Source organism: Misgurnus anguillicaudatus, unplaced genomic scaffold (assembly GCF_027580225.2).
Source record: "Misgurnus anguillicaudatus unplaced genomic scaffold, ASM2758022v2 HiC_scaffold_26, whole genome shotgun sequence".
In the NCBI taxonomy this organism is placed as follows: domain Eukaryota; kingdom Metazoa; phylum Chordata; class Actinopteri; order Cypriniformes; family Cobitidae; genus Misgurnus; species Misgurnus anguillicaudatus.
Genome location: NW_027395276.1, coordinates 2351348 through 2374421, shown reverse-complemented (window position 1 = coordinate 2374421; position 23074 = coordinate 2351348). Strand labels below are relative to the sequence as shown.

The 23074-nt window shown below is 39.0% G+C and overlaps 2 protein-coding genes and 1 long non-coding RNA gene across 4 annotated transcripts in view; 2 read left to right on the top strand and 1 right to left on the bottom strand.

Moving 5' to 3' along the window:
- Window positions 1-11324, top strand: part of LOC141362423 (ankyrin repeat domain-containing protein 12-like) — a 68108-nt gene extending 56784 nt beyond the window's left edge. For both annotated transcript variants that reach the window (XM_073864474.1, XM_073864473.1), the window contains 8 exons: window positions 1120-1323; window positions 1454-1596; window positions 2451-2598; window positions 2793-7198; window positions 7714-7812; window positions 7923-8066; window positions 9249-9344; window positions 9931-11324. In XM_073864474.1, the coding sequence (XP_073720575.1) occupies window positions 1120-1323; window positions 1454-1596; window positions 2451-2598; window positions 2793-7198; window positions 7714-7812; window positions 7923-8066; window positions 9249-9344; window positions 9931-10116 (5426 nt within the window). In that variant the 3' untranslated portion in view covers window positions 10117-11324. The remainder of the gene's footprint in view (window positions 1-1119; window positions 1324-1453; window positions 1597-2450; window positions 2599-2792; window positions 7199-7713; window positions 7813-7922; window positions 8067-9248; window positions 9345-9930) is intronic.
- LOC141362424 (uncharacterized) lies at window positions 1590-2943 on the bottom strand. The gene is made up of 3 exons (XR_012368239.1): window positions 2808-2943; window positions 2324-2660; window positions 1590-1840 (listed from the first exon to the last, which is right to left on the bottom strand). It is a non-coding gene; the product is annotated as an uncharacterized lncRNA (long non-coding RNA).
- Window positions 11325-15794: 4470 nt separating the features above from the next.
- Window positions 15795-22728, top strand: LOC141362387 (E3 ubiquitin/ISG15 ligase TRIM25-like). The gene is made up of 6 exons (XM_073864384.1): window positions 15795-17086; window positions 19390-19485; window positions 19571-19804; window positions 20254-20404; window positions 20529-20588; window positions 21662-22728. Exons 1-6 carry the CDS (start codon window positions 16496-16498, stop codon window positions 22195-22197), a joined length of 1668 nt encoding a protein of 555 aa, XP_073720485.1. The 5' UTR covers window positions 15795-16495; the 3' UTR covers window positions 22198-22728.
- The last annotated feature ends 346 nt before the right edge of the window (window positions 22729-23074 follow it).

Genomic DNA, 23074 nt, shown 5'->3' with positions numbered 1-23074 from the left:
CGAGAATACATTTTGAGAAAAACATTCAGTTTAATTGACTTTAGTGGACCTCTACAGTCAATGCAGCTTCAAAGGGCTGTAAACAATCCCAACCGACGCATAAGGATCTTATCTAGCGAAACGATAGTCATCTTGCAAAATAAAATTAATTTGCCTTTAACCACTACTTCTCGTCTTGCACTAGCCGTGTGATGCCCCAGTTTGACCTTATGTATTGCGTAGTCACGTCGAAGTCACACATTACATATGTAAAAATCACACTTGCGGACCACTTAAAACTGACACAAAGACATTAATTAGTATCATTTCACATACAACAACATCTGAACAGTCCTCTTTCTTTACACTTGTAAACACTGGAGCGTTAGTTTCGCATACGTTATGCGTGACCTTTCAAGGTGATTACGTAGTACGCAAGATGACACTAGCGCGTCACACAGCTAGTAAAAGACGAGAAGTTGTGGTTTTAAAGTACGTATTTTTTATTTTCTTAGCGAAAATGACGATCGTTTCACAAGACAAGACCCTTATGATCATTTAGAGGCCTTTAAAGCTGCATTGAAACTGCAAACTGTTGAAGTCCACTATAGGGATCCCGTCAGTAAAGCTGGTTCCTTGATTAGTTATAAATCGCCATCAGCGGCTTTCAAATGGAGTGGCATTTACTACACAAAGCCGTAGTTCGCTTACAATTGGGGCAATTTCGCATAAATTATCGCGGACTTATCGCCTGCGAAATGTATGCGATATGGCCCAGCTTGTCAGTGAACTACGGCTTTGTGTAGTAAATGCCACTCCATTTGAAAGCTACTGATGCCGATTTATTACTAATGCAGGAACCGGCTTTACACACGAGATGCGCATGATATTGCATGCAAATTATTGTCCACCACTAGTCCACTATATGGAGAAAAATCCTGGAATGTTTTCCACAAAAAACGTTTTTTTCTCAACTAAACATAGAAAGATATAAACATCTTGGATGACATGGGGGTGAATAAATTATCAGGATTTTTTAATGAAAGTGGAGTAATTCTTTAAGGTTATATTTTCACAGAATGTGTTTTACATGATGTAGGATGATTTTGAGATTCTTGTTATTATGGTTTGTGATCTTAGATACTACGCCGAGCCACCCTTCTCAAACTCCAACAATGCAGAAGAAGATCACTAGCAGCTCGTCCACGCGGCAGAAGGACAAAGTCAACAAGAGGAATGAGAGGGGGGAGACGCCCCTACATATGGCTGCCATCAGGGGCGATGTCAAACAGGTGAAGGAGCTCATCGGCCTTGGAGCGGATGTTAATGTCAAAGATTTTGCAGGTAAGACTGTGTGCTCAATAAACATTTATATGACCCAGTAATAAGAGGAAATGTGACGCTCCTTACCATGTTTGAAAGATTCACTAACAATCCATAGTCTCTTAAACTCATACATGATTTCTTTTCCCAGGTTGGACACCACTCCATGAAGCGTGTAACCTTGGTTACTATGATGTAGCGAAGGTTCTGATTGGTGCAGGAGCAGAAGTGAACACGCAGGGATTGGACGACGACACGCCGCTTCATGATGCCTCCAGCAGTGGGCACAAAGATGTGAGTTTTGCACTAACATCGAAAATGGTCTAAACCAGAGGTTTTCAAAATGTGGGTCAGGACTCGCTTGTGCAGGGGTGTGCAAACTTGGTCCTGGAGGGCCGTGTCTGGCAGAGTTTAGCTGAAATTTCCTTAGCACACCTTCCTGAAAGTTTCTAGTCTGCGTAGTAAGACCTTGGACACCCCTGAACATGTTGGTCGCATAGTGGGAAAAGGTGGGTCTCACAAAGTTGCTTGCCTGTAGCTGTAAATGACACAAAAAACGGTTTAGTCCAACTAATGACGAGCAATGACAATATAGTGCTGTATTTTGATAATGCAATTAATCTTACACTTCATTAATAAAATTACAAAAATATTAGATTATACACATTTAAGTCAGTTAACAATTTGGGAATATGTTGCATCTTTATAAAACCATAGTGCTTAAGATAATATGATGAATCCATTTTCATGTATGGTTGCTTGCTGACCTTAAAGTGTAAGTTGTACATCAAGTTCATTTAGCCTAGTTAGACAAATTAATTATATCATTTGGCCGAGGAATTAGGCATTGGAGCAGTTATCAGCAAAAATCTAACTAGACTCGAGACTCGAATCAGCAACCTTTTGGGTTACATGCCCAACTTTCTATTATACCACAACTACCTCTACCATAATCACTTATCTTTGTTAAAATCACAACAGACAGACAGTCTCGCATTGCTCATTTCTTGGCTATACTTACTGAACAGTGCGTAATGACATCTGTTACAAGAGTACCGGTACCTTTAGTAAGAGTCTTGCACTTTAATTTATCTGTGTTTATGCTGCCTCCTATTGCTCCCATGACAAATTTTTGCCAATGTTCATAGATTGTGAAGCTGCTTTTGCGTCATGGTGGCAACGCCTTCCAGCTCAACAAGAGAGGAGAGAGACCCGTTGATGTGGCTGATTCTCAGGAACTTGAGCAGTTACTAAAGGGAGAGATCCCACTTTCAGACGTAGAGGAGAGTTCTTCAGGTACAGAGGTTTTTGTCTGTGCTGTTAATTTGGTCTTCATTATCCTTATTTTTTGACTGTACCTATCAAAGAAATAAACTTGACTTGAATGATTGTATTTAAGTTTGCACAAATGTATGTATTTATTCATGAATAATTATTCGATTGGGATTTCATATGAACCGTTTCTTTTTTGTAATCCTTGTATGTCACAGACTCAGAGGACCCACCTTCAGTTAATCCATCCAGTGTAGACGAGAACATGGAGTACTCTGATGCTGAGAAGGACTCCACCACAGTGAAGGCGTCATCGTCCATGTCAGGACTGGACGAATATGAATTTAAAGATGAGGAAGAGGAGGAGGATCTTAGTAAGGCACTTAACGAAAGACACCTCTTAAGAAGAGAGCTACGGCAAAAGGAGAAAGAAGAGAAGGAAAGGAACCACTATGCTTCCAAACAGGGCAGCAAAAGCGAGCAGCTGACTTGCAAAACTAAGAAAACTAAAGCATCGCGTGTGTACTGCACTTCGGATAGTTCAAGCGATGAAGCTGAGGTGCCGTCGGAAAGAAGAAGCTCCCCGACAAGGTCGGTCAGTGTGGATAGTCATAAAACGGAGAGTAAATCAAAAAAAGAAAGCCTCAATCTCACTCCATCTGAGCAGAAAGAAAAGTGTAAACAGAAGAAAAAGAACAAGAGCCAAAGCAAAAACAAAGAGAACCAGGAAGTTCGAGAGGAAGTGAAAGAGAACGGCAAATCTCTTCTGTTTTCTGCAGCGACTGTGTCTGATAATTCTGAAAAGACCGTCAGAGAAGAGGACTCCTTCAAAATGTCGTTCAGCGCAAAAGATGACACCTCTGTCCACCTATTTCACCTATCTGTGGTCAAGTCCCCAAAGCTGAACCACAGCCAAACTGACAAGCAAACAACCCCACTGAAACAGGAAAACACTAAGACCTGTGTTTCGATTGGAGATGGATCCTGCCCAGGTGAAAACGTCAAATACAATCACTACATCGAGTCAGACTTCTGCACAGAAGGCTCTAGCAGTAAAAGTTGCAAACACAAGGAGAAAAGCAAGCATCACCATAAGGAGCTCAGCTTGGAAGATGACGGCAGCTCTAGTCCATTCAAAGACAGTAGTTTAAGCAACAGTATGGACAGTTCTGAGGGTGTCTTCAGGAAGACGGACAAAGATGGCAAAGTTGTTAAGAAGCACAAGCTAAAACACAAGGAGAAAGACAAATACAGGAAGGAATACGAGGCTGAGAGAAACCGTCACCGGCAAAAAGAGGCACGCAAGGACGGGCATAGGAATATGGAGTTTGACCGGGAGTTTTGGAAGGAGAACTTTTTCAAAAGCGATGAGAATGAGGAGACCACAGGTAAAGGCGAGGTGCTCCATGGCGGATCTCCTCTGAAATCTTCAGAATCGTCACCTGCTAAAGAGGAAAAAGGTGTGTCAAGGGACAAATATTCAAGTAGTAGTAGCAGCAAGGACAGGAGGCCAAAAGAGGAGAGGGAAAAGGACAAGCCTATAAAAAAAGAGAAAAGAGAGATGGGCTCCAAAGATGAGCGAGGAAGAGATGAACTCGATGACCGGACTGAGGGTTCACTGCACATTTCAGGAGTTAAAGAAGAAGCGGATGACAAACCAATCACTGGTAATTCAGCAGACCTAGATCAACTGGAGTCTGCAGAGAAAATCCCTCGAGAGAAAAACGATAAGCGACTGCCAACAAAAGATCGGGAGTCTGAAAAGTCTGAGAAAAAGCATGCAGATAAAGATAAGAAAGTGAAATCTGAGCACTTAGCTGACAAGTCGGAAATGCACATCTCCACAGATCGATGGAAAGAAAAGGAGAAACTAACAAGCACTTCACATTCACCCAATGATAAGAGCCATAATAAAGAGATTGAAAAACTCAAAGCGATGTCTGCAATGAAAAAGCATGAAGAAAACAAGAAGAATAAAGACAAGCTTGACAAAAGAGCAGAGAAAGATCATTCTTCTGGTGACCACAGAGAGAAAGATAAAACCAATTCGGAAAAGAAAGTGAAGACCACTGATCATGGCAAATCTGACCGCACTAAAGAAAAGGAACGAGAGAAAGACTCAGATAAGAGGAAAAAAGAAAAATCTAAAGAAACCACCCCATCTTCCTCATCCTACTCCAATCTTAAGTTGTTACTAGAGGAGAAGAAAGGCTATATTTGTGAAAACAATAAGATTGCCTCATCTAAATCAAAGGAAGAGGGTACAAAGGCTACGGAGAAAGACAGGGATAGACGAGAGAGGGACCGGGATTCGGAAAGACATCGAGACCGCGAGCGAGATCGACACAAGGAAAAGGACAAAGATAAAGACAGATCGCAGCTGAATAGAGATGGCAAAATAAGCAAGACGAAACCAAGTGAAGCCGAATTCAAATCTAAGGTTGCACCAAGTCCAAAGGATGCTCGTCCAAAAGAAAAGAGGTTGGTAAATGATGACCTCATGCAGACCAGCTTCGAACGCATGCTCAGTCTCAAAGACCGGGAAATTGAACAGTGGCACAGAAAGCACTTAGAAAAAATCAAGCAGAAGGAACGAGAACGACTAAAGCAGCGCCCGGGAATCGATCTGGGGAAGCAGAAAAGCAAAGACAAAGCCAACACAAAAACATCCACTTCGTCCGGTGAACCTTGTTTAACGAAGGAATTGATGCGCTCCAAGAGCTCCGAGGTTTCAGATGGACACCGCGAAAAAAGCTTGAAAGATGCCACTAGTGCAAGAACGCTCTCGCTAGATGCGAAACATCTCCCTTCTTCTGGGAAGAACGGACCCTTATTAGAAAACAGTCTTAGCCGATCTCCAAGACCAGAGAGTGAAAAGTCTGGTCTTATGTCAAGATCAATATCCATGATCTCTGTGGCAAGTTCAGAAGATTCTTGTCATGCCACCATACTAACACCCAGACCAACTGAATATGATTCGGACCACAATGTGGAACCTTCAGATTCCCAGACACCTTTGCTGCAGTCACCTATGGTTCATGACAAGGATACCGTCAGTCTTCCGGATACGGCTCTCTCCAATCGTACGCCGCTACCAAACAGGCATGCATCACCATGCTTAAGGGCTATTTTGGATGAAGAAGCCAAGGCTCTGCCAGTTGAAATTAAACTGAATGAAGACCCACAGAGAATTGGCGTTGCGTTACACCCAAGCAATGAACAAGCTGCTGAGATTAGCGCAACCCCTGTCCTAGAGACTTGCAGTAGTCAAAGCTCCACTGTTCTGTCGGATGGTTTAAATCAAAATTGTAATGATGGTGAAGGCATTACTCTTGTTTGTCAAGTTCAACCTTCGTCATATGTGCACGAGTCTACTACTAAAGACCTTAGTTGCCAACTGGCTAACAATGTGTCTTGCAACCCTGGTAGTCAAAAAGAGCACTTAAGTCTGGGTCAGCTTGAAATCCCTGGTGCAGCAATGCCAGAGGGTTCTTTATTAGATATTGTTTTCCAAAGTGCATCATGTCAGCCTTTACAGACACAAAAATCATCTGACAACCATGCACCTGTGCATTCTGGAAGCCACCAATGGGAAACTGCCCCCAATTCTAGTAGTGAGCAGACTATAAGAGAAGACTCTACGGAGCAAAAAGAGAAAACCTCAGTTGATGCCGAAAACATAATCGACAAGAGTGGGGAAATCATTAACCCCACAGAAAGCAACCAAAATTCATCTGTTGTTTCATGTAGTGCTGAGAATATTAAACCAATGTTGAAAACAGCCCATGTCCAAGAAGATACGGTCAAGGGCACAAGTGTGCAGGAAGAATGTACATCCAGGTTCTCCACAGACTCACTGAGTTCAATTGATGCTCAACCAGAGAAACACGAGCCGGAGTCTGTGACAAATACGTCTCACTCCACTAGTCCAGAAAGGGTCCCTGAGGAGCCGATGGAGTTGTCTGAAGAGGTTTCAGACAAGAACCGAATTGCAGAGACAAATGGTGCCAAAATCTCATCCTCAGAAGAAGGTGTGAAATCTTGCTCTCTATCCGAAACTAAAACCGTTGTAGACCGATCAGACCAGCTTGCTGTCGAGGACAAGCCTCCAAAATCGGACCTTCCAGCTAATGAAGAACCAACTGAGAACAGTGCACAAATCCAGCACAATGCTCATCCAGAGTCGTCCAGCGGAGGAACCTCAGGAAGCTCCTCTCCATCGTCCGTCACGGAGAGAGATTCCGACACATCTGGGGCCAGGTCCAAAGTCCGGCTCTCAGATGAAGACGTTGACATGCAGGCAACCCATCCGAGGAAACGAAAGATGTCTAGGGTTTCTCCCACAGCACAATCTAGCCTTACGGCTCAGCAGGTCAGAGAGAAGACCCAGCAGTCTTTAGCTGCGATTGTAGACGCACTGAAACTCGAAGAGATCCAGCCTTACCAGACGGAGCGAGCAAATCCATATTATGAGTACTTGCACATTCGTAAGAAGATCGAGGAGAAGAGGAAAGTACTTTGTAGTGTCATTCCTCAAGCTCCCCAGTACTATGACGAGTATGTGACTTTCAATGGATCCTACCTGCTGGATGGAAACCCACTCAGCAAGCTTTGCATCCCAACAGTAAGTTTTTGTAAATGCTTGAACTACCGTATTGTCCCGTATATAAGACAACATTTTTCAAACAACATTTTTCGAACTCATGACTATTACGTCAATCATGCTGTACACCCGTAAAAATGTGGTAGGTGGTGCCAAACACTTAATAAAATAAAATATATTATTAGGCTACATGTTTTTTCACAATGAGATGGACAGCTTGGGCCAATTGTTATTAAATCTAGATAGACTGCAGGTTATATATGGTACTGTATGCCATATGAAAAGTATTAAATAATGTGGGGAACCAAACTGGTCCACTTTGACTTATAAAAGTATTTTGAAATTAAACCATTTTCTTTATAAAAGACAAGAGTTGGTCTTCAAAAAGCATTTTTCCAAAACGTACACGGGTCGTCTTATATTCGGGACAATACGGTAATTTTATTTAGGTCTATTTATTTAGGTTCTTCGTTTGAACGGAAAGGAAGCCAATATCTAAAGTCTGAGTGTTGTATTTACTGCTGTTGTTTTTGTAGATAACGCCACCTCCTTCACTACCTGAACCACTGAAGGAGATGTTCAAACAGCAAGAGATGGTCAGGATGAAACTAAGACTGCAGCACAGCATTGAGAGGGTAAATAGATGCATACTTTTTTATATTTTTCAGGAGACCTCTAGGACTTTGTGATTTAATTTTAAGGATACTGTAATGAAGTGACTTATTTTAGCCCATTGCTTTTTCAGGAAAAGCTGATTGTATCAAACGAGCAGGAGGTTTTGAGAGTTCATTTCCGTGCTGCAAGAACACTAGCCAATCAGACGCTTCCATTTAGTGCCTGCACAGTTCTGCTGGATGCTGAAGTATACAACATGCCCCAAGAAGTCCAGGCAAGTGACACATTTGTGGATCACAAAAAGTAGCACGGTTATATTTGTGGAAATAGCCAACAATACATTGTATGGGTCAAAATATTGTTTTTTTATTTTTCTTTTTTTTCAAAAATCATTAGAATACTATGTAAAGATCATGTTCCATGAAGATATTTTGTAAATATATCAAAACTTTTTATTTATTGTGAGTGATAAGGACTTAATTTGGACAACTTTAATGGCGGTTTTTTTAGTATTTTGATTTTTTGCACCCTCAGATTCCAGAATTCAAATCGTTGTGTCTCAGCCAAATATTGTCCTAACAAACCATACATCAATGGAAAGCTTATTTATTGAATTAAAATGAAATATCCTAGGGAACACACCCATGAATCAATAAATCAAGCTACGGTCACAGTTTCAGCATGCAAAATTTATATTTCTTCTATAAAGTGTTGTTGTTTTTAATTTTGACATGCTTGCTCCTAAATGTTTGCTTTTATTATTATTGCACAAAATAGGAATGCGCAATTTAATGTTATTCCTGTGCGTTCACATCAGACATGATAAACAAATAATTTGCGCTTTTTACACGTAGTTGTACACTTGAACGTTTTGAGTTAACTCGCATTATTGGTCGTGATCAATTTGTGTCATTTGCGCATGATAATTTAGTAAACACTCAACTTCTTCCTAGCAAGATTATTTTTATTTCTGTTTCTATAAAAGTATGAAGATGTGTCGTACAGCTCCGGTTTGTCCACATACAGCGATAATAATTTTGTCCTCAATTGTTGTTTTGAATTTCTGCTACAGCTCGCTACGTCACTCCTGGAGCACTACTAGAGCAATCTCCCTGCCAAATATCCGCCAAAGTTCAGTGTTTTCAACTCGCGCGTCATTCGCGTCGCATCATTCTCGCAGATCGCGCCACCGGATCTCTATCGCGTCTTTGCATTGACTTAACATGTAAATCACTCACGCTTAATGCTTTATTCGCGTCTGGTGTGAACGCACCATAAGTCACTTACTGGATAAAAGCGTCTGCCAAATGGTTAAATGTGAATCAAATCATATAATCTTGATTTAAACTACTTCTCTAATCTCTGTAATAAGGAGGTGGTATCTAGTCTCAAAAGAATAAAAATGCTTAAGTTATTTTTGATTTGTAGGTTTTTACAAATCTGTTTTGTGTTTCAGGGGGACGATGGGAAGACCTCTGTTAGAGATCGCTTCAATGCAAGACAGTTTATGTCTTGGCTTCAGGATGTGGATGACAAGTTTGACAAGTTAAAGGTAAAAAACGTATTATATAAAATTAAACAAAGCATCTGTGGACTACGTCATGTGCAGTGCACCGCAACTATATTTGCACACTTAAGAATGTTTGAATTTTTTTGAGACAAAAAACAAGCATTTTATTGAGTTGCTGTCAGTGTAATTTTGTATTAGTAAGACATTTTACCTCAACACTGTTAGATTAGATGTAAATGTGATGCCTGTGCATACTCTCTTAAAGGGATAGTTGACCGAAAAATGAAAAATATGTCATAATTTACTCCCCCTCAAGTTGTTACAAACTGTGTTCACAAAGAAAGACAAAGCAGATCTGGGGCACCATTGACTTTCATAATAGGAAGAGAATGCATGTGAATGGTGCCCCCAGATCTATTTGATTAGTAACTTTTTTGATTAAAAAAAATTGAATTTGAGGGGGAGTAAATTATGACAGGATTTGCATTTTTGGGTGAACTTTCCCTTTAAGGCACCTTTGCAAACTTCAGTGGATCTTCATACATCCGCTCTGATGTTGTGTAAAATTAGTCTATATATTATATCATTTTAATGCGATGACATTGACCAAAATCTGTGTTTCTCGCAGACGTGTCTGTTGATGCGTCAGCAGCATGAAGCGGCGGCGTTAAATGCGGTTCAGCGTCTGGAGTGGCAGCTAAAACTGCAGGAACTGGATCCCGCTACTTACAAGTCCACCAGCATATTCGAGATTCCCGAATTCTACATCCCACTCGTGGAAGTCAACGATGACTTTGACCTGACACCGATATGACACCACGGTGACTGGCCCGATACGAAGATGACAGTGATGATGTCAAGAAAATAACAAAGCACTTGATTCGGCGGGGTTCAGTTGGTGTGTCTGTATGTGTGCGTGCATGTACAGTATGTTGTGTCTCACGGTGCACAAACGTACCATATTTCCAGAGCTATAAAATCAAATACAGCAAGCCGCTTGTAGTCCATCACAGCGCTGCACATCAAGGCTATCGTCTTGGTTCGGTCCGTGTTTTCTGTTCCAGTTCTGGTTAGGCCGCATGCACGCTCTCCATATGGGCACTTACAAACTGCGAGCGTAAATAAAATGCACTTAAGCTTGTGGTCCACCATCCAAACAGTCGACCGAGGGTCGGCGCAGAGGAGTAATGAAAAACCAGCCTTGAGAAGGTAAAGACCACCGTCGGAAAGAACGAATTCTCCGTTAAAGAAGGAGATCTCGATCCGACATGTTTCTACAGCGAGTGTTTATAGATTATGTATAGATTGTGCTCCTCATTTTTTAACTTATTTTATACATACTGATTTGTAAATAGCCATGTAATTATTGTTTTTAACTTGTAAAAAAAATGAAAAGGAAACTGAGAGGAAAGAAACGTTAAAGTAATAAATATTTTGATTGTTTTGTCTAATGTTCAATGGACCAAAGTTGTTTTTACATTGCAGTTCTTTGTTGTTGTGTTTGTTGATGTTTGCTTAACTCTAAGCATGTGTTTTTGAATTACCTTTTCGTTCGGTTTATTTTCGTTTCATATTTTACTGCTCTTTTTCCCTTTGACATTCATCAAAGCTGGTGTTTCCTGACTTGTGGTTTCTATAATGTGCATGCTTTCACAGGTTTGTCTCTCTCTCTCTCTGAACAGTTGTACCGTGGTGAGGTTTACTGAAGTGGTCCTGGTTTCTTTCTGCCATTGTTGTGTCTATTAGTAACATCCATTTCTTGTGTGTTGTCCCTTGTGTCTTGCGCATATTTAAAAAAAAAAAAAAGAGGAAAAGTTTGTTGTGGTTTCTCCATAGGACAAACAATGCCCTTACTTTTACAGTTTTAATGTGAGATCACAGCAAAACCTATTTTTTACAGACGTAATGCCTTTTGAACGATGGTTCTAAAAATATGTCTATTTTAATATTTACTTGTTACATGAGGATGTACATATTTGTAATATATAATTGAATAAATTTTATTTGTTGTGAAATCAAACACTTTTGCAGTCCCGTTTTTTTTATACTTCAAATGCTGTAGTCGATCATTTTATCACTTAACTTTATCTTTGAGCACCATAATAGCACATGTACATTTTCTTCCTGTGACTGTTATTTCTTCATGCTTTAAAACTGCTTGAATGTAATTCCCCCATTTAGTATATGCAGATCTTTGTATATGCAAATTAGTCTCCACCTCTACTCAGTTGCACAGCTCAGATAATATATAAGAATATGTGAATTAGTCCTCGCCTTCATCCTTTTGTATGTGTAAATAGTTGCTAATTTCATTTGCAGCACTAATAGTATAAGGTCTGATGTGCCAGTAACCTACTAAACATGAGACGTCTGATGGACGTGCAGATTATGTCTTTATTGCGTCCGTTTGTCCAAGACAAATTTTGGATGTTACACAACATGCAAACTAGGACCGCTATTTGGACATCTATCCATGACCTCACTTGGATGTCATTATTCAGTTCAACATTTGAACATCAGCTTTAAAAATAATTTTGTGGTGTTGCAACTTAATTTTTTTTTATTTATCAATTTCCGAGTTCTTGTTCATTCAACTTAAAAATGTTTTCCTTGTCGGAGCCAGTGGGGTAGTGGACAATGGTGCAGATGCATTTCCAGGGACCCCAGTTTGAATCCCGGCTTGAGGTCCTATGCCGATCCCATACCTCTCTCTCCACCCTGTACTTTCCTGACGTCTCTTAATTACTGGCTATCAAATTAAGGCAAAATGACCCAAAAAATACTTGTGAAAATGTTGTCCTTAATCCAAATAAAAAAATTAGGGTAATGGTTCACATCTATATTTTATAACTTAAGCAAATTAAAAATAAACAACTTGCGCTAAACAATATTTTCTCAATGAAAACCTGCCAATTTTTTGTTGTTGTTGAATAAAGTCTATTAAATGTAATTATAGTCCAGTTTTTATGTTTTAAGAACATTTGTTGGTTGTCTGAACGTTACACTTTAAAATTTTCAAACTATTTCTGAATGTTCTGTAAAATATTGCTGTAGAACAGTGTTTCCCAATCCTGGTCCTCGGGCACCCCCTCCCAGAAAGTTTTAGATGTCTCCTTATTTAAAACACCTGATTCAACTCATCAGCCTCCTTCTAAAATGGTACACATGTGTCCCTAACAAGCTGATGAGTTAAATCAGGTGTGTTTAATAAGGAGACATCTAAAACTTTCTGGGAGGGGGTGCCCGAGGACCAGGGTTGGGAAACACTGCTGTAGAAAACAAACACAATTAACTTCTTATGTTTAGATGCTGGCTTTGTTTCATTTAAATTCGCAATTATGGTGACCAGTGTTTGTTTAAGTTGAACTCTTGACTCAGAGTTTGCTAGCTTCTCCTCTGGCTGCTACAACTTTGTGCTTAAAACATGTTTGTTGTTGTTAAAAGAAACCAATAATGTAATAATCACAGTGGTGGTTAGTATCGAATGCTTAAGATCATCATCTAGTGCAGGGTTCCCCAAATCTTACCCTTGAGGGCCGGAGCAAAACACAGTTTAGGTCCAACCCTAATCAAACTTCTTCTTTCTTTTAATGGCGGGTGGCACCAACTTAAACGCTGCGTCCGAAAACTCAAGGCAGTGACTCGTTGCCTCACTGCCTCATGAGGAAATGACTTCGGAGGTATGAAGGCAGCTCAGAGAAAGACTTTCGAACACACTTCAATGCCAGCGTGTTTGAAATATAAACAGAGAGTGCCTTTGTGATAACTAATCACATATTTGAAAACTACAATACTAATTTCTCGCTAGAAATGCAATTAAAAAGTGTAAAAAGTGAAAATCTACCTTTATTTATTTACACTAAATTGGTGGTCCAGTCGCGTCCTTGGTCGCCATTTTATTTTTTCGAACTCGACCGGGCTCGACCAATCACATTCTTAATATACGCTCACGCATAGGTATCTCAGGAGACAGGAAGAAACCTAACATTGAATTCGGACATGCCTTGATGCCTTCCTGCCTTGGAAAGCTGCCTCAGAAGGCAGCAAGTTAGAGTTTTCGGACGAAGCCTTAGGTGCATCCTAATCAAATTTACACACCTGTGATTTTTTTTTAGTGATCATGAAGACCTTGATTAGCTTGCTAAGGTGTGTTTGATTAGGGTTGAAGCTAAACTCTGCAGTGCTCTGCCCTCCAGGGTAAGATTTGAGGAACCCTTCTAGTGCATTGATTCTCAACCGGTGGGCAGCGGCCCACAAATGCTTCCCGGAGTGCCATTTGGTGGTCCACGTAGACAAATAATTTTTTATATTTTGCATCAGATTTTTCTTATGATTTTTTTATTATTTAAACACTCATTCAAGATGCATGATCTAAAAGCCCGTTTATGTTGTTATATAGAACGTATGTTCATTCAGATGCAGTAACACTATAGCTGTGTCCCAATTCAAGGGCTGCGACCTTATAAGCATGGGACCTTAAATATGAGCACTCGGTCTTTCAAGGTGGCAGCCTCAGAAGTTCGCGAAGAGAACTGAAATGAGACGGTCTAACCTTCGGACGACCCATAATTGGCGTCACCTGCTGCACGCGCCTGTCAGCAGGACATAGCGGAAACGTTTCTGACTTATTAAAATAAATATGAAATCAGAAAAATATTAATTTAGTTTAGAAAATATGACATGTTGATGTAGATTAAGTCTTTCACCGCCATTGACGAGATATCTCGTCAATTAAGAGAAAACGCTTCCCCGCCAATGAAGAGATTTTCCATCTTTCCGCAATACCGCTATTATCCACCAGGTGGAGCCCTTCCGCAACTTTTTAAAACCGGAAGTATTGCCCTATGGTAAGCAGCTGCATGTCCGTGTCTGTTTTAAAGATCGCTCTGAATGGGATCTCTATGAAAAGTCCGTCACAAAAATGGAATTATTTCTGCTTTTTACTCAAAATGTGATGTTTTTGCAGAAACCTACCCATCTTCAAAAGCTGATTACTAAAGAACCACTGAAGGTAGGATGAAATGGGTTTTTTTGTTTGAAAGCAGAGGGTCTGTTCTTTCATTTGGTATATTGTATGTTTATATATTTAAAGAAGAACATTTTCTGGAAGGCATTAAACTTTGGTGAAAATTATGAAAAACGCTGCCGCTGGCTGGCAACTTTTTTTTAAAACGCTGGTGAGGAAAGAGTTAAACTATTCAGCAGTATATTAAATTAATCAACATTAATATATGCATCATAAAAATAATAATATTAACACAAAACATAACTTATCATACTAACAGTGACAAACTTTTTTTGATAAATACACACTTTTATTTAATGAAGGTTTTAATTGTTTATTTTAGAATATCCAGCCGTTATATGCAGCCGTTGCAGGCGCGCAATGAATCTTGGGATATCCTCGGCTGTTATGGATCCATTCGTTCTATCCTTAACATCGCGGAGAAATGAGGACGCATTTTGAGGCTTCATTCTAAGCATCCTTTGAATTGGGACGGCCTTACCAGCCTCAAGTTGCGCTGCTGTGACGCAATCGGTCTTAAAATACGTCCTTAGAAGGTCGCAGCCTTTGAATTGGGACACAGCCTTTGTGAAGGGGGCCACAAACAGCACCTCCGCGTTGTGCCACATTAAAAAGTCGAACACACTAGCTGTGTCCCAATTCAGGGGCTGCGACCTTCTAAGCATGCGACCTTAAATATGAGCACTCGGTCTTTCAAGGTGGCAGCCTCAGAAGTCCGTGAAGAGAACTGAAATGAGACGGTCTAACCTTCGGACGACCCATAATTGGCGTCACCTGCTGCACGCGCCTGTCAGCAGGACATAGCGGAAACGTTTCTGACTTATTAAAATAAATATTAAATCAGAAAAATATTAATTTAGTTTAGAAAATATGACACGTTGATGTAGATTAAACTATTCAACAGTATATTAAATTAAATTAATCAACCTTAGAAATATATGCATCATAAAAATAATAATATTAACACAAAACATAACTTATAATAAACAGTGACAAACTTTTTTTGATAAATACACACTTTTATTTAATGAAGGTTTTAATTGTTTATTTTAGAATATCCAGCTGCCGTTGCAGGCGCGCAATGAATCTTGGGATATCCTCGGCTGTTAAGGATCCATTCGTTCTATCCTTAACATCGCGGAGAAATGAGGACGCATTTTGAGGCTTCATTCTAAGCATCCTTCGAATTGGGACGGCCTTACCAGCCTCAAGTCGGGCTGCTGTGACGCAATCGGTCTTAAAATACGTCCTTAGAAGGTCGCAGCCCCTGAATTGGGACACAGCTAAGCCCGGAGACTGCAAGTGGGAGGAGCTTATGGCGCAAGTGGGAGGAGCTTATGCAGCAAGTGGGAGGAGCTTATGCCGCAAGAAGGAGGAATTTCAGAAATGTGCAAGAAGGAGGAGTTTACGCCAAATGGGACCATCTCCGACGCTCTGCTATGACTCAGGTGTGCGATATCCTGAAAGGAAGCAAAATCCTCACCCCAGGTCAGTTTTAAACGTACTCAGGGTATTCCTTACTTTTGCGCCATTTTTTGACATGCAAGATACTTTTAGTTGTTTGGCTTATTTAATTCACTGCATGTGTACAAGTAGAAATCTTTTTTAATACAGCCGCCCAAAAAATGAATAGATATAAAGCCTTTTTGTGGCAAAATGCTGCATTGCATCACACATTCTAATAATAGCCTCAATTTTAATATTTATAAGAAAAATATATTAGCTTGGCTAATATGGGAAAATGCCAAAAACTTTAGAAATGAATGTTGCATAACTTTTCTTTTTTGTTTTTGATCACTTGAGACACATTTTGCTTTTCTGAACCAGGAAACAAATTCAGTATTTAAGTTCTGGGAAAACAAGACTTCAAGCTGTTTTAAGCTGTTGCCTACAGTATCTGTAATGTCTGTGCAGTGAAATGGCAGAAGCAAATCTTTCAGTGTCTCAGGTTCATTTCATCTGTTCAATCTACTGAAGGATCCAGTGACCATTCCCTGTGGACACTTACTGTAGGAGACTGAAATCTAGTGGACTTGTTTATTATACGACTGACACACCTGTTTGCACACGTTACATAAACACAACCAGGAAATTCAGGAGTTCAGGGAAACTGAAACTGTTGCGCTGTTGTTTGTTTCGTCGTCTTTCTGTGAGTACATACAGTGAAATGGCAGAATCCAGTATTTCAGTGATTCAGGATCAGTTCATCTGTTCAATCTGTCTGGATTTACTGAAGGATCCAGTGACCATTCCCTGTGGACACAGTTACTGTATGAGCTGTATTACAAACTGCTGGAATCAAGACGATCAGAAGAGAAACTACAGCTGCCCTCAATGCAGACAGACCTTCAATACAAGACCTGATTTAAATAAAAGCACCATGCTGGCTGAAGTGGTGGAGATGCTGAAGAAGACAAAAATACAACCTGCTCGTCCTGATCACAGTTATGTTGAAGCTGAAGATGTGAAGTGTGACGTCTGTACTGAGAGAAAACACAAAGCTATCAAGTCCTGTCTGGTGTGTCTGAACTCTTACTGTCAAAATCACTTTGAACAACATGAAGAACTTCAATCTGATAGACGACACAAAGTGATTGATGCCACTAGACGACTTCAGCAGATGATTTGCCCAAAACATGATAAACAAATGGAAATCTACTGCCGCAATGACCAACACTGTATTTGTTATCTGTGTACAATTGATGAACATAAAAATCACGACACTGTATCAGCTGCAACGGAGAGAACTGAAAAACAGGTATGAACAAATGCAAAATATATAAAATATATAGAAAAGATTATAAATTATAGAATTGTGTAATTAGCCTACTATTATGTTGAATATTGATTATGATAATAAAGTAAGCACTGGCCACACCTTAATGTTTTATCTGCCTAAACAAACCAGCTGTTTAGAGCCCCTGCAGCCACCTGGGGGCCCAAAGAGTACATGAAATGACATCCAAATGTGAAGAAATGTGAATTAGGTTTTTCCATCAAGTTGTTAGAGCATTGGTAACCAATTAACCAACAGTAAATAAAACAAGCCACACTTGATAAATGGAGACAGTACTGCATGTAGTCACGATGGGACAAGTCATTAATTTATTAGCAATGCAGCTGTGAATGCTGTGCACAGAAGAAGAAATGCAGAATTTTTTAAGCAGGCACTAGCAGCAAGGGCATTGTGATGACGTTGAGCCCATATATGGTAAAGACAACTTCAATAGAAACAGCTAGACGATCAATCACATGGGTTAAATGTTCACTATGTCAGCATTTATTAGGCAAAATATCTCCTATTACTAGCATTTACATTCTTAGAATGGATGTGTTAAAAACAACACATTAGTGTTGATTCTGGGACAACACACTAAATGCATTGTCCCAGAATCCACCCATATCTGTGTTATTATTGAAACAACACATTTTGTGTTACTTTTAACACAACATGTGTTTTATTTTAACAAAAAATTAACACAAAATGACACGTAATGTGTTACACATAATGTGTTAAAAGCTTAACGCACAAAGATGTGTAAATCCTTTCTAAGATTATAGGGGTGAGCGGGGCACAAACTAACAATTGTAACTCAGCTACTTTGTATATTTCTACAGTGTCGAGCAATCTGTGCTTTTGTTCTTTTTCTCTTACTGTCAGAAGATCTCCTGTGAATTTGTGAAAAGTTTTGATGTGTTTTGGTTAAGATATTGAACAAAGAGTGTTTTGGAGGCATGAACCTCCACACACACTGTGCAAGTCACCAAATCCAACCTTATATTATTTGAATCACTTGTTACCTAAAACAGCCCCATTTTAAAACATGTCAGCAACTCCTAGTAACTGATAGCTGGGATTGAAAACCTTTTTACAGTGGGGTTAGTTTTAACACAGTGTTACAATTAAGCCTCAGGTATACAATGAAATGAAATGAAAACAATGTACACTCTTAGAAAGGATGTGTTAAGTTGTACACATCTTTTTGTGTTAAGCTTTTAACAAATTATGTGTAATTTTAACACATTGTGTCATTTTGTGTTGATTTTGTGTTAAAATAAAACGCAAGTTGTGTTAAAAGTAACACAAAATGTGTTGTTTCAATAATAACACAGTGATGGGTGGATTCTGGGATTTAGTGTGTTGTCCCAGAATCAACACTAATGTGTTGTTTTTAACACATCCGTTCTAAGAGTGTAAATATCAAAATGATAACTGTTAATATAATATCAGAAGAAATAACTCAAAATTATAATTTTTTGTCTTTATTTAATTGTGAAGCCCTTTCAAAAAAATCCATTGATAAGCATTAATGCTCAATACAAACATGGTTAGATGAAGGATCATGGATGGATGAATGTGTGGATATCTATCTATTATAGGCAGATATAGAAACAATATCCACCTTTAGTATATAGACAGAAGGTTTGGGTGTTTGTCAGTGTATGCACGGGTGGCAGGATCTATGGTTCTTACCATAGCCGTAAACATAGCCATAGCGGTATCCATTATATTATCCTGCAGTTTAAATCTTTGTAACATGCTAATCCTACAGTTAATGAACAGCATTATTCAAAGGATATTGGAGTGTGGAGTGGACATTGTTTATTCCAATTCCAGCTACGAGTGAAGAACACCTTACCACCCTGCCAAGGCTTATACAGTAGGAAAGCCTATACACGGTAGATCCCACAAACAAACTTTAAGTGTTCATTTATAGCAGAGATGTGTGTGTTGATTGAGTTAAAAAAATTATTCATCTAACTTAAATCTTTTTTTGACTAATAGAGCCAAAGTCAAAAAGTGTTAGGTTGTGCCCCGCTCTCTCCTACTTTTTCTCGCTTAAGTCAAAAACCACCTCAAGCGAGCTTAAAAACGTTTTTTTGTAAATTAAGGTATTTTTATATTCGAAAATCAATTGTTTTTGATGATGTACTTCAAATTTTGCATACAATCATGCTGATGGAAACTAATGACTATTGTAAAACAGAAAGTAGTTTTAAAGATTACTCACTCAACCCTACCTGACCAGTTGAGTTATCTGTTATAAATCTGTTCAACAGAGATTACTGGAGGACAAGCAGAGAAAACTCCATCAGAGAATCCAGGAGAAAGAGAAGAAGCTTCAGGATCTAAGAGAGTCTGTGAAGATTCACACGGTGAGTTTTGATGAATAGAGAAACATAAATACTGAAAGAAGTGTTTGAGATTGAGTTGAATGTTTCTCTCTGTGTGTGTTAACAGATCTCTGCACAGACAGCAGTGGACGACACCGAGAGGATCTTTACTCAACTGATCACATCCATTGAGAGAAGACGATCTGAGGTGATACAACTGATCAGAGATCAGGAAAGGGCAGAAGTGAGTCGAGCTGAAGATCTCTTGAAGAAACTGAAGCAGGAGATTGATGATCTGAGGAGGAGAAATAATATGATGGACAAACTTTTACAAACAAAAGATCACATCAGTTTCCTTCAGGTATCTCAACACCCCCAACACTGTCACTCATGAGCAGAAGTCAAGACTAAACCAATTCACCAGTTCACCCCAAAAAACATTGAAGACCCTTGCTCTATATAGTATTTTGAGCTAAAACTTCACTTACACACTCTGGAGACACCAAAGACTTATAACTCTACAAGTAAGATATAAAATGCAATTTTAGGTTTTAAAAAGAAGATGGTGATAAAAAGGATAAAGTTACAGATTGCAGCTTTTAACTCTGCTACAGTGTTACTTTTAACTCTCTGTAAGATCGGGACAATATATACACCCAGCAGTGTTCATTTAACTCTGGGGATATTGGTGTGTATCTTTAAAATGTACAGCATGTGGGACTGACACACTTAAATAAAATAAATGAACACAAATCTGATTGTTGTGTATTGTAGTTTTGAAGTTTTTGTCATTGTGTTGTGTTCATGTAGAGTTTTCAGTCTCTCTCTTCATCTCCTGGATCTTCAGACAACATCATTTTTAGTTCTCAAACGTTTGATGATGTGAGCAGTTCTGTCACTAAACTGAAAGAAAATATGGAGGATTTATGCAAAGTAGAGATTGAAAAGATATCTGAGAAAGGTAAAGAACTTTGATTTACTTTCAGAAATGAGTCTTACATTACCATATATCAGAATGCAGAGCATATTAAAATGAGTATGACTTTACATAAGAAATAAACTAATTATGTCACTTTATTTCATAGTTGCATGCATTGAAATTATTCCCACCAATTTACCGAAGACCAGACAGGAGCTTCTACAAAGTAAGACACATTATTTGAAAATTAAAAAATTGAGAGCTTTTTAACACAGTTTAACACATTATCTGAAAATATTTATTTGAAATGGTATATTTCAGCAAAAAAAACCTTAATGGAAACAAGCTTTGATGTTTAATAAGAATCACTGAACAGTTTAGACATGTGTCACTGGTTTAACCATTATGCATCGGACAACCGGGTTGGGTGTTAGTAACATAAACACATCATGTGCCTAAAACACTGTTTTACTAGTTATTTATTTAAAATAATGACAGGTGCTCATCCAGAGTATCACTCTGTGAAGCGTTAAAAGCGTTTTGAATCTGACAGGAGGTGACGTTCATTCTAAAATCCCAGATATGGGAACATCTTATTTTCAAAACAATAACGAAAGTAAAGCTTGATGACACTATGAAGAAGAGTGGAATGATGTAAGACGACATTTTCACCATCCAGAGATTTATGGAATTCACTAATCATGTTTACACATGAACATGATTCATTAAAGAAAATGTTTTTTGGACTTTCTGTACTCTGTATTGTGACCCATGAAGACTAAACGACAAAATATGTTTATTTTAAAATATCCAACCATAATGTTCAGCCATTACAGGTGAACAATAAATCTTAGGATAACCAAGGCTGTGATGAATCCACTTCTTCACAGCCTGGAGAAAGAAGGATACATTTTGAGGATGCATTTTAAGCTTGTTTAGCCTTCAGTTGTGCTGCTGTGACACAATTGGTCTTGAAATGCAGCCTTCAAATTGGGACAAAGGGCGAGCCATTATTTAATTGTACAGTGCCACATGTGGGATTTTTCTTTCCGTGCCTCAGAGAGTGGCTGGCAGACTATACTACGAACTATCAGCCTGCACCTCTAGATTTTCATGACTGAACTTCTGTAGGTCACAGATACCATGTTAACTTTGGTACCTTGTTGTATATATTTATGTACAGGCATTGTATATACTGTACCTGCTCTTCTCTTTGCCCTATACAAACAAATGCTCATAGAAACATGATTTAATGCAAAAAATGAAGCTAGTTTAAATTAAGCATTTTATCTTCCTCAGATTTCACTCTCTTCTCTCTGGATCCAAACACAGCACATAGAGAAATCTATCTGTCTGAGAAGAACAGAGCGGTTACTCGCACTTCCACAGATCAGCAGTATCCTGATCATTCAGACAGATTTGATGGTTGGCCTCAGGTGTTGTGTAAAGAGAGTTTGTGTGGACGCTGTTACTGGGAGATTGAGTTGAGTGGGAGTAATGGTGTGTATATATCAGTGTCATATAAGAGCATCAGCAGGAAGGGAGACACATATAAGAGTTTATTGGGATTTAATGATCAGCCCTGTCGTTTGTTCTGCTCTTCATCTCAATGCTCTTTCTTTTACAATGGCATAACAACAAATCTCCCTGTAGTGTCCAGTTCTTCTAGAATAGGAGTTTATGTGGATCACAGTGCAGGAATTTTGTCTTTCTACAGCGTTTCTGACACAATGACCCTCATCCACAGAGTCAACACCACATTCACTCAACCGCTCTATCCTGGGTTTATGTTAGGTACGAGCTCAACAGTGAAACTATGTGATCTAGCATTATAAATGATATACATTATGCACCATACACTATAACACACAAATACTAACAATAAAAAACAGCATGCTGATTCCCACCCAACATTTCATGGTGGGGCCAATGTAGGCACTATATGGGCTTGAAGTATGGGTCCTAAGTGGGATTGTCCTTGGGTTCCATGCTGGCCCCATGTGACTTAGCCCACGTGAACCTTATGTAGAAACTGAAGCCAATGTTGACTAAACCAATACCAAGTATGAGTGTGGTTAGGTTGAAGAAGTGATAAAAATAATGAAGATATGAATTAAGTGATGATTGACCTTTACTGTTAAACACCTGCTGTTAATAAACAGAATTACTAAAGAAAGATGAACAAGAAGAGTAGAAAACATAAACTTCTGCTATGTGTATTTCATATGTGTATAAACAATCTTATAACACAGAAATAACAGAGGTTTAGCTCTAGTTCAGGGATGGGGAACCCTGGTCCTAGAGGGCCACTGTCCTGCAGAGTTTAGTTCCAACCCTAATTAAACACACTTGGAAATGAAATTAAGGTGTGTTTGATTAGGGTTGGAACTAAATTGCAGGACAGTGGCCCTCTGGGACCCAGGGTCCCCCACTTCTGCTTTAGTTCATGTTGATGTTTTATTGTTTCATTTAAAGCTGTCATTATGGTGATCAATGTTTGTTTTAGCTCAACTCTTGATTTTTAGCTTGTTTGCCTTTTTTCTGGCTGCATAACTTTGTGTGTTGTATTTGTTAGAATATTTGTATATTTCTATGTCTATGAAAACCTGGCAAAAATATATTTTCTTTGATGAAGAATGTCCATTAAATGTTAATGGTAATCCAGTTTTTTTGTGTTTTAAGAATGTTTGTTGTTTGTGTGAATGTTAGAGG